Source organism: Camellia sinensis, chromosome 3 (assembly GCF_055761805.1).
Source record: "Camellia sinensis isolate YWXY chromosome 3, ASM5576180v1, whole genome shotgun sequence".
Taxonomy (NCBI): domain Eukaryota; kingdom Viridiplantae; phylum Streptophyta; class Magnoliopsida; order Ericales; family Theaceae; genus Camellia; species Camellia sinensis.
In genome coordinates, this window is record NC_138963.1 from 56,193,387 (window position 1) to 56,205,190 (window position 11,804).

General features: G+C 28.4%; 1 protein-coding gene across 1 annotated transcript; it reads right to left on the reverse strand.

The window, feature by feature from the left end:
- Positions 1-2,311: 2,311 nt before the first annotated feature.
- Positions 2,312-7,089, reverse strand: LOC114261994 (expansin-A4). Its single transcript, XM_028202321.2, has 3 exons — positions 6,777-7,089; positions 5,697-6,015; positions 2,312-2,983 (listed from the first exon to the last, which is right to left on the reverse strand). The coding sequence occupies exons 1-3, from the start codon at positions 6,928-6,930 to the stop codon at positions 2,674-2,676; spliced, it is 783 nt and encodes a 260-aa protein (XP_028058122.1). The 5' UTR covers positions 6,931-7,089; the 3' UTR covers positions 2,312-2,673.
- Between the last annotated feature and the right edge of the window lie 4,715 nt (positions 7,090-11,804).

Below are 11,804 nucleotides of genomic sequence, written 5' to 3' on the forward strand. Positions count from 1 at the left end.
CACTCCCTCACCCCCTTTGCCACGTGGTGGGTGGTGATTGGAGGAGCAGGAAAAAAAAGAAAAAGAAAAAGAAAATGTAACCAATGAGAGAGAGAGAGGGGTCAAAGGGGGTGGGGGAAAAGGGGGGATGAATCATTGTTGATATGTAAATCCTATATCATGAGTAATGTGGATCACTCTGAGAGTTGTAAGGTCCTCCAAAAATAGGATCCGTATCATTGTTGTTTTGTAAATTTTAACGTTGCTTTGTAATGGGTCTTTTTAGCTTGAAATGAATGATCACACATTTTTTGTACCATTATGTATACATTTCTTATATAAATTTTGAATTTATATATCATCACTCGTAACATTCAAAGACCCTATTTGATTTTTGAATGTAAGAGTGGGACTCGATTATAATATAGTAGTCTCACATTGTTATCATATTCGTTTGAATTTAAAGTAAAAAATCTCATTAAATACATTATTTCCATCATTTTGAATAATCAAAATAGTTCGAAGATTTGTAATTTGACAATTTTGCACCAAAAAGACACACTTGATGTGAAAGTAATTTCTCAGAATCTAACAACCAAAATCAACCACACAAAAAAGAAAAAAAGAAAAAGCATGTTTGGACAAGGTATCCAAGGCTCTGTTGCCTTTAATAGGAATCCAAAGACCTTTTTGGGTAATGGATTACCCAAAGACCTTTTCTAAAAATAATAAATAAATAAATTGAAAAATAGAGGAAAACAAGTTAGCTAACACGTGTGAACAAAGCATGGCTCTCCCCACCCATGTGCAACTTAGCTCTACACAAATACATTGGATCTTCTTGAGATGTTACCTTCTTAGACTTGTGTTTGTGGAATTTATGTTACCATTTAGGAGGAAAATGAAAAGATAATATTGATTTCTTCATTTGGGTTAGGTTTAAAATGTCAACATTTCATAATCTTTTAATTCAAATTCGCATGCATTGAAAAGATTGTAAATCTAAGTATGAAAAAGCAATTAATTGACTAGTTCAGTTGGTATATACTCTGACTAAGAAGTTAGGAGATTAATTTTTACCAAATGAAAGGTTCGATTATTTCTTTTCTATTGTTAATTTTTGTTGTATTTTACATCTTTCCATTGTGAATTCAATCCTTACCAAATGAAAAGTTTGATTACATTCTCGGATACTTTTGAGAGAATCAGAATCTCACTAGGGCCTATTTGTTTTCAGAGATAGAATGAAGGAGATTTATAGTGATGGGATTAATAGTGACGGAATTGATAGTGAAGAGATTAAGTAAAATTGTATTTATTTTGATGATAGTTGTTGGTGTAGAGATTGTTAAATTATTTTTATATAAAATAATAAAACAAATAAAAAAATACAAAAACATTAAACATTAATGTTCAAAAAAAAATACACAACATGTAAAAAATAAAAATAAAATAAAATAAAATAAAAAATAAAATAAAATTATGATTTTTACTTAACAAAAAATACAAAAAAAAATTAAACATTAATGTTTAAAAAAAAATACCCAACATGTAAAAAATTAAAAAAATAGTCAAATAGACTATTTTCTAATACCAAATTTCAAACCTTCATCCTAATCCCCTCCCCAAAGCCCATCCTAACTCAGAGGGAATTATGAATTCCCTCTCCATCTTCAAAAATAAACCATCTTCAAAAATAAACGCAATATTAATAAGTCACATCAATCTTAACCCCAAATTCTTCTTCTACCTCCCAAAACAAATGGTTATGGTGGTTGGAGTTGGGCAGGCAATTAGGTGCTTTCTTGATTGTAATTGAATGGAATGCTTTTACAATTTGACTTAAAATTTCCCACATCTTTGTATTGTGTTAGGTTAAAAGGCAACAAACATGAAAACATCAATCATAGTTGAAATTAGAAATTTGGAATAGTCTTCAATTTGTATGACCAAGACAAAGGAGTTGTATCAATTTAAAAGAGTTTATTATAATTGATTTTAATTTAAAAGTCGGTGTCAAATTATTTAATATTATTTTTGCTTATAACTTATTAGACAAAAATAATTTAAATTAATTGAAAATTTTTGATTATTTAAAAACTCAAAAAAAAATGTTTTTAATTTCTAATTCTTAATCATCAACTTTTAATTTACAATAAAGATTCTTTGATCACACTAGTGGCATATTCTCACTCATTTTGTGTATTGCATAAATTCTCTTCATCACACTAGAAAACTATGTCAAAAGTTCCAAATATAAATATAAACAATGTAAAATTCAACACACACACACACACACACACACACACACACACACACACAATCTCAAATATAAAATAATATTTATAATACATTCATATATATAACTTACACCAAGTTAGTGTAAACTTTCAAAAGAGCTGCGGGCTACATTTTTCTTTCTGTAACCGCCTCAGCTCCATTTTACCAACAAGTCCTTCTCACTTATACCCTCCCTCCCCCTTACAATCATAATACTCACAACCAATAAAATAAAAGTACTCACACTTCTCTTCAAAATCTCTCCCATCCCACTCCAATTTTGCTTTCAATTTTCACATTCCCCCATCAACCACAGACTAATAATACATTACACTGAAAACATTTTAAAAAATGTCGCTAAATGGGTATAAAAATAAAAACAAATTTTATGTGGCAAGAAACTTTTCAAAATACTCAAACTCTGAAGTTCTTGCCGGAGAAGGTTTGACCAAATTGCCAGTTGGCGGGGACGATGTTCCACGAGGTGGAAGTGCGGCGGTCACTGCCGGTGACCCGGAACGAGAGGGACTGGCCGGCCAACACCGCATTGGATTGCCAATTCTGTCCCCAGTTCCGACTCATGCTCATCCACTCTGTTTTCGCGCCTTTCACGCTCACCCTCACGATGTCCCCTGCGCCGGCAACATTGGTGATCAGAACTAGGTTGAAGTATCGGAAACCGTTGATTGTGAACCTTATTCCTCCTTGCTTCCGGCATGGCACCCTGCGTAAATATTGCAAAAGTCAGAGGTGGTGTTAGCATTACTACAAACATGCTACTATAAACAACATTTATGTTGTAGTTGTATAACAACATATTGTAAACAGAAAAGTGGTGAATATAACATTATTTTAAAGTTATATGAATTTCATAAATTTTTATTTACATAATTTATTTTGTAAAGATTTATTTACATGAATTATTGATACCATATTATTTTTGTGAGTCCCATTTAAAATCATAATAAGGGCCAGCATCAACTAGCTCAATCCACGAAATTGGTGACCAGACCAAGCCTATTTTCAAGTCTAAGCCTGGTGAAATTTTTTCTTATGAGTCAGGCCTAGCCGGAGGGCCCAACGGGCTAGACGTCAACCCATGGGCCAAGATTTGGAGCTTTTTATGAATTTGTTTTCCCTATTGTTTTTAATCGAACTCACAGGTTAAGCCCGCCAATAAGCCATCCCCTCACAAACTAATAGGTCCAGCTGGAACACCTAAGGCCAAACTTAACCCAAACATTACTGGGGTTACCCCAGCCAAATTGAAATACAAACTTGGGACGGGTAAAAACCAAACAAGCCTAAGTTAATCATGAATTTTTGAATTAAATGACGACTCTTAATACATTTTTTTAATTTATTATGCATTTCTCTATATATGAACCGCTGACAAGGATGGAAAACTGTCTCATGACTAATTGCCCGAGTTTCACAAGCGGCAGAAAGAACAAAGATTTCCAACTAATCATGCAAATACGTCAAGTCACTGGTGAACAAAGATTTCTTAGAACTATCGACAATGATACGTAGTTCAAATTTTGTGGCTCAAAAGTGGCTTAAATGGCCAAAACGACGTCGATTTGAGTACAAAACAACATAAAAATGGCCAAAACGACGTCGTTTTGGCCATTTAAGCCACTTTTGAGCCACAAAATTTGAGTTACGAGACATTTTCTTAGAACTATTTTGAAAAGATGATTACAATTAGTTTTTTTGTGAGAAAGAAAAGTAAATTATAATTTGAAAAGTGGATTATAACTTACTTCTCCAAAAATCCTTTAGTATGGTTTTGAGGATGATTTATAAGTTTTTTTTTTTAATTATAAAAAGATATATAGAAAAAATAAAAATATGGTGAGATCTAAATAAGTCAATAAATAATTTATTTATTGTAATGTGAAAAAAGATAATTTGAGAATAAACTTCATGGATATTTTGGAGAATTCATAACAAAAGAGATGACACAACCAACCGAACTGACAAAAGTAATAAAGAGCCTCAACCAATATCACGCCCCTCACCCACAAGAACCAGAACCAGAACCAGAGCCAGAGCATGACCCACGTCACCCACGAGGAAAACAAACGACTTATCACCAATTCTGAGTTTTGTTATTGTGGCCATTTTTAAAAAAAAAAAAATTATTCAGAGGGTTTAGTTTGAGTTTTTTTTAATTATATTTTTTAAAAATTGAATTTTTAATTTTTATATTTTTTATTTTTAGTAAATATTTTTAAAATTTTAAACATTTTTTTTATTTTTTTAGATGCACCTTACTTAAATATATTTAAAAAGTAAAAAATTTGTGAAAAATATTTTTAAAAATTAATAAATACAAAAAATACACTGAATTCTCGTGTGTTTTTTTTTTATATTTTTGATAATTAGTGAATTTGTAAAATATATTTTTTACAATTTTTTTACTTTTTAAGTGTATTTTATGTTAGGTGTTTCTAAAAAGTAAAAAAAAAATGTTTAAAATATTTAAAAAATTCAGTAAAAATAAAAAAATACAGAAAATAAGAAAATAGAATTTTCTGAAAAGTATTTTTGAAAAAATGGAACCAAAAAGCTGATTGTGTTTTTCAAAATTTAAAGTTGGGTTTTTTAAATAAGAATTTAATAAAATTTCAACTTCAATAAAACTGTGTTGAAAGTCATGTTCTTGAATTACAAATTCGAAAATATGGGGAGGAGAATTCTTTTCAATGGATGAAGTATTAGTATCCCTCCCGACTAATTGGACTTGAGGACTCGAGCATCTAGTTTAAATCCACCTTGGGTCCATCTCATTAATTTGAATCTTGAAAATAGATCAAAGTGAGTCCAACTTACATTAAATTGTACCTTCCAGTCCAATTAGTAAAAGAGGAGAACCCTCCTCCCTTTTGAAAATGACCTAGGGGTTTTTTTTTTTAGATAGTGACCTAGGGTTGTTAAATAATTTTTGAAAAAACTCTACAATTGGTAAAATAATAAATAAAATAAGGGTAAATCACACTTGCCATTTTCATATTTGGCAATTTTTTAATTTGATCTTTAAAATTTAATTTTTTCACTTTTAACTTTTCACACTTCAATTTAATTTCTACTTAAAATTAGATTGAAAATGTTACAGTACTATCACATAATATAAAAATATATTATAATATTAAAATTAGAGTTTGTATCAGATGTGAGTTATATAATATAATATTTTAATGTCGTGTAATTGTTAATGTGTTATTTTTTTATCTAATTTTAAATAAAAATTAATTTTATGAATAAATTAGAAAAAATTTAAAACATAAAAGATTAAAGACAAAAAATAAATTTTTAAAATTAAAGTAAAAAAGTTACCAAATATAAAAATATAAAATGCAATTTACCACCAAAAAACTCCACAAAAAAAACAGAGCAAAACAGAGAAGAGAAAGGGAAGGAGAAAAAGTTACCGGCGGAAAGCGACGGGGACAATTCCGGCACGGTACTCGGCGATCTTGAGAAACATGGGCATGGCGAGGTCGAAATGTGGGCGAGGAGGGTTGCACCAGCCGCCATTGTCGTTGGGTAGTGCGTAGTTGGGAGGGCAGAAGTTGGTGGCGGTGACCAAGATGGATGGGCTGCCGGAGTGACACCACGTCGGGTCGTTGGCACATTTGATCTCAAAGCAAGCCCCGCAGCTCAGGCCGTTGTTGAATAGTGCGGTACTCAGTGCTGCTGTGTTCACGCCATAGCCTTGGCTATACAGGTTACCGTACCCACATGCTCCACCTGTCAATAATTCAGTACCAACAGAGTCTGAGTGATGACTTCAACTGGGTCTCTCACTCTGGTTTGGTTACGTTGAGTAATTGTGAAGATTTGACCGTGAAATGATGTGATCCAAATGGGTTTGGGATGACTTTTAGGTAAAATTAAGTGCATTTTCGTGATTAGCTCTGGGTTTTCATTGGTCCTTTTTCTACTGTGGTTGGTTAAAGGTTTAGAGAGTGATTTGAAAAATAAAGAAAAAAATAAGTAAAATGAAAATAAAATATATTCATTTTTTTAATCTAATTTCACATAATTTTTTTATTTTTATTTCTAAATCTCTCTTCAAATTATGAATCAAATAGCCTTAATTGTTCAATTTTCTGAAATTTGCTAGGAAGCAAAATGTGGAATTTCCAAACTACCCGTGTACAAGATAAGTATCATAACCCACATTTTACACCCACAAATGGATCTATAATAATGTGACAAGGGTGGTGAATCACATTATTAAATATGTAATCAATAAATCAAAAATTGACGCTTATCAAATCAAAGTTGAATTGTGAGACATTTTTAGAATATCAGAAAACAGATTAATGAGTTAAATAGTGTTTTATTCTAGAAAGAAATGTGAATCGATTTGTTATGTGTTTTAACAAATTGATCCATTCATTTCATTCCACATTGTTCCGTCTGTGTACACTGACTATTTTTTGAAATGCAGAAGAAATGGGTCCCTAATGGACTATAGGTACAAGAAAAGAGAGGAGATTAGATACCCATGGTGCCTGAAGCGTCGGAGCCGCCGTAGAAGGTGGCATGAGCGCTTTGCCAATCACCGCCGGAGTAAACCCCTGGGATTCTAGCCTCAGCAAGTGACAAAAGTGAGATAAGAGACACAATGCAGACCACACCTACACTCGCACCTGCCATTTTCTCTCACTAGCTACTCTACTACAAAAACAAACAATGACACTTCTAGAGAGAGAGAGAGAGAGAGAGAGAGAGAGAGATGGGGATGAGGGGGAAAGCAGGAGGAATGAGGACTACTTATGGAGGAGGTTCGGTGACATGATCCTTAGTGGCAATCAACGTAATTATTTTGCGCATTATGTTTTTTTTCTAAGGGGCTTGATTGTCGCTGTTTCGGTTTGTGATTCTTATTTTAATTATTTAAATTGTTTATATTTGATGACAATTTATGTAGATTATGCACTAGTGACAACTCATCTTCTTTCATGTTTGGACTAATATAATCATAAAAAAAAAAAAAATTAATTTAATAAAATAAAATATCACATTCAAACCATAATCATTTTATTTTTTTTCATAAAAATCAAAAAAGTCAAAAAATTTATCTCAAACGAGATTTTTTAACCTCAGATTAAAATAGCTAAAAAGTTAAAAACTAACTCACATCCCCAGACGAATGCTATACTTTGCATTATTAAAAAAAAATTAAGTATAATATGGATATCATGTTATCAGTGTTACTATTAAATTAATTATTAATTAAAAATAAAGTTTATTGACTTATTTTAAGAAGTAAGTTAAAAGTCAATTATTAACTTTTCGATATTTTTGAATCATATTATCTCTTCATTTTTTATTTTTTTTGTATATTTTCTTTTTAAAAAAATTTAAAATTTAATTTTTAACCTGTTTTTTAAAAGAAAACTATATATAAATTTTATTAATTGGTAACGTCACATCATCAATATCATAAATGGATGTTGTGGGGTCCGCCTAGAATAATATGTATAGTAATTTTATTTTTTAACCTTCCACACTAACAGACTTTCATAGTGTTGTTGTCTTCTGTGAAGTTTGTTATACGAGAAGGGCAAACAGTGGAAAGTCAACCTGGAATAGTGGAAAGTCAACCAGGAATAAAAAAATTACGTTCAGAAAGTAAAATCTCTGCTGATAGAGATAACGAAAACGCGTTAACCTCTTTTGACACAATTACCCTCGAAGTGTTGAGTTCGTTTTTTTATTTTATTTATTTGAAGGACATATTACACTGACCTTAAAGGTTCTTAAAAAATAAATAAATAAAGATTTACAAGTTTTGAATAATTATATTATGGATAAATTACATTTACATACCTTAAGGTTTAAATTTAGTACATATCACTTTTTAAAGTTTGAAAAATTACACTTACCCCTTGTCATTGTAATTATTTAGATGAAATGAATATATTATACTTATAGACTCTCTCCTTTCTTATTTGGCTTCAATTTTTTTTTCCCCTTTGTTTTACTTTTTTTTTTTTTCAACTTAATTCCTTCTATTTTTCTATTAGAAGTTGTTATTTTTTATATAAGTAGAGGAATTTTGTGAAATAAAACTGTTAATCACTGGGGTGAGAATGTAATTTTCAAAATGTCAGGGGATAGAATATAATTAGACCAAATCTTAAGAGGTGTCAGTGTAATTTAACTTTATATTATTCTCTTACGTTGTGTTTGGTTGAGAGATTTGAAAAATATTTTAGAAAGAAAAATGAAAAATGAATGTGAAATGTGAATAAAATATACTTACATTTCACCTAGTTTCGCACACTTTTTCTATTTTCTTTTTCAAATCCCTTCTCAAATCCCCTAATCAAACACAGAATTAAAATTTGAATTTATATGACTATTTTTCTCTTTTTATTAGTTACTCGTTAGTTGCATAAAAAAAAAATTAACATTTGTTATATATTAAAATTAATATTTTATCATTAATTATTCATGAATCTATACTGAATCTATATTAGTTAGGGTCACTTTAATATTATTAAAATGAAAATCAATGTAATTATATCAAGTTTTGTAAACCTTAAAGAAGGTCGATGTAATTTATCCTAATTATAAGCTAGTTTGTGCGGTTGTAAGTTTAAATTTTTTTAATAACATTACATATTTAAAATGTGATGTCAATTAATTTAAGAAAATGCTATTTTTATTCTATTCTTTTGTGCACTTTAACTTACTATTAAAAAATATTCACAAATAAAATTTTATGTAGAATAATGTGATAGAAATATTTTTGCAATTATGAGTCAAAATTATAAAATTTTAACTTGAAATAAAAAGATCACATATTTTATATAAAAATTTATACATATATTCACTATGTATAGTATTAACTAATTTTAAAATCTTATTTTTTAAAATACACTTTATTAAAGTACTCTAAAAAATGCAAGGGTAACTTGGGAATAATTTATGATGCTTGAGAACATCTAAATAAGCCACATTTTTTATTTTTATTTTTTTTGTTTTTAGTGATCTTTTTACAAAATTATTATTATTATTTAATTTTTCAATCAGTCAGTCATGTGTATATGCATTTAAAAATGAGTACTTAATAATAAATCTCTCTTTACGTACTTATGGGTTCGTCTGGGAACTGAGTTGGTTTTTTAATTTTTTTAACTATTTTAACTTAGAGCTAAAAAGTCTAGTTTGAAAATGACTTTAGATTTTTTTTGACTTTTTTATGAGAGAAAGAATATGATGATTATGAGTTAGATATGATGTTTTGTCTTATTGAACTGAAAAGTCTATTTTATTTTTTATGGCTAAAATAGCCAAAAAAAAGCCCCAATTTTTGCTTCCTAAACGAAGCCTATTTTTCACTTTCTCCAAATTATTTTATTATGTTCCAATAAATCATATGAGTGATATAGTTACCAAAAAACCCTAATAATAATAGGGTAAAGCTCACATTAATTTTAATATTGACATTGTAAATGTTTCATAATGTGAATATTCACACTGTCAAATATGAATATTCATATCACCAAATTACTAAGGATTCAAAAAATATTTGTAAGAAAAAAATTATTCATAAGAATATCTTAAATATGAGAATTAGGATTTGGTGAATAAAATGTCCAAATAATAAGCCTTATTAGAATATAAGAATATGTTATGCACTAATTAATCTATATATTATATAAGCAAAAGGAAGTTTTTAGTGAAAAGTCTTCTAGGAGCTCCAAACACTCATTTTAAAATTATTAAATTTTCAATATACAAAATAGATTAAAAATCAAATTATTGGCTAATATATTTAATTAATTATTAATTATTTTAGAAATAATAATTATCCCTTAATTTATGAATTTCAAATAGAAATATGACAAAATATTTCATAATCTCCCCCATCAAAATCTCTCTCACCAATTGTCAAAAAATTAATCTTTCTTCCTATTCTTTCTCTTTCTTCCCCAAATTATATCTATGATAAAAAAAACTCTACCTACCTTGCATAGTTCTAATATTTTTTTAAAATGTCATATGCAACTTACTTATCCCTAAAAAAGTTATATCATGCAAGAAAACATCACACCATTTTTATTATTATTTTTTTCGAAGGTCGTTAAAGGTTAGTCAATATTTAATTTTTTTCCGTATTCATTACATTTTTATTTTTCAACAATACTATTTCTCCATTCTTTTAAACCACATCAATTTCAATCTCTTTTTTTGCTCGAAGATCTATATTATATATATATATATATATATATAAGCAAATGTTTTGGGTATGCTCTTAGACTTATAAATCTCTATTCTTAGTTTCCTATAAAATCTAAAATTGTATTGGGTATGCTCTTAGACTTATAAATCTCTATTCTTAGTTTCTTATAAAACCTAAAATTTTAAAAAATTATGTGGCACTTAAGGGCTATTTTGAGAAGTTGGCTAAAAGATGACTTTTTGATTTTTTTTAAACTTTTTTTTGAAAAACATGTAAAAAAAAGTAGATAGGTGATGCAATTCAAAATATGTTAAAACCATGTTCCCAAATTAGCCCTAAGTTCCAAACTCACTCATCTCCCATCACTTCCATTTAAAATAAAAATTATTTATTTAATAAGTTAATAATATATGCTTTTTGAATAGCAGTTATCCAAATACAAACTTATTAACAAAGAAAAAAAAGAAGAAGAGAGAGAGAGAGAAATCTATCACAAAATTCAAAAATATTTGAATTGAAAATCTATATAAAGATAATTTATATTTATCAACAAAATTCAAAATAAAGATAATTTAAATTTGAATTTGAATATATAATAAAAATAATCTATATTTATCTATTCAATTTCCCATATCCCTTCTCGTATATAAAGAGTCATATTTCAATTGATTATAAATGCATATAAAACTATTATGTTACTCTTTCTCTTCTCCCCCCCTCTCTCTATATATATAATTTTATATTATTATAGGTCTGGTTGAAATTCTTCACACATTTGTAATCCCTCTTTTTCTTTCTTTTTATATATAATTTTATATTGTTATAAGTATGGCTGAAATACTTCATACATTTATATTTTTTGTCCAAATGTTTTTTTTTTTTTTGCAGGTGACATCAAAAATATAATACCAAACTTGATAGCTAGAGCGTTTTTGAATTTTTATTTTTTATTGCATCAATGTTGAATATTATGAACCAAAATTGCGACAAAAAAAAATGTGTAACAAAATTATTTGTGTGTATCATTCTCATAATGAATTTCCTACCAAACTAAAAAATCTTTCCTATTTGAGAATTTCAAAGTAATTTAATTTGGCCATTGAGTGTCCACCATATTTTTTTACTTAAAATTTTATCTTTCAAGGATATTTTGGGTGATGGGTTCACACATTTTTGTGATTTATATGTTTTTTATATAATAAGTAATTTTGCTCTTTTACATTTGATATTAAATTAATTTTTTTAATAAGAAATTTGAATATTTGAGTCTTTTATTTTGTTTTGTTTTGTTTGTAGGTTGGCAGTAGAATATTATTTTTATCATAATAAAACATAA

Bases quoted from the DNA above. Each gene is read 5' to 3' on its own strand.
- LOC114261994 (XM_028202321.2), bottom strand. From the start codon at position 6,930: ATGGCAGGTGCGAGTGTAGGTGTGGTCTGCATTGTGTCTCTTATCTCA. The intron at 6,016-6,776 runs GTATCTAATCTC...AATTATTGACAG, and splicing joins CGACGCTTCAGGCACCATGG to GTGGAGCATGTGGGTACGGT. The intron at 2,984-5,696 runs GTAACTTTTTCT...ATATTTACGCAG, and splicing joins GTCCCCGTCGCTTTCCGCCG to GGTGCCATGCCGGAAGCAAG.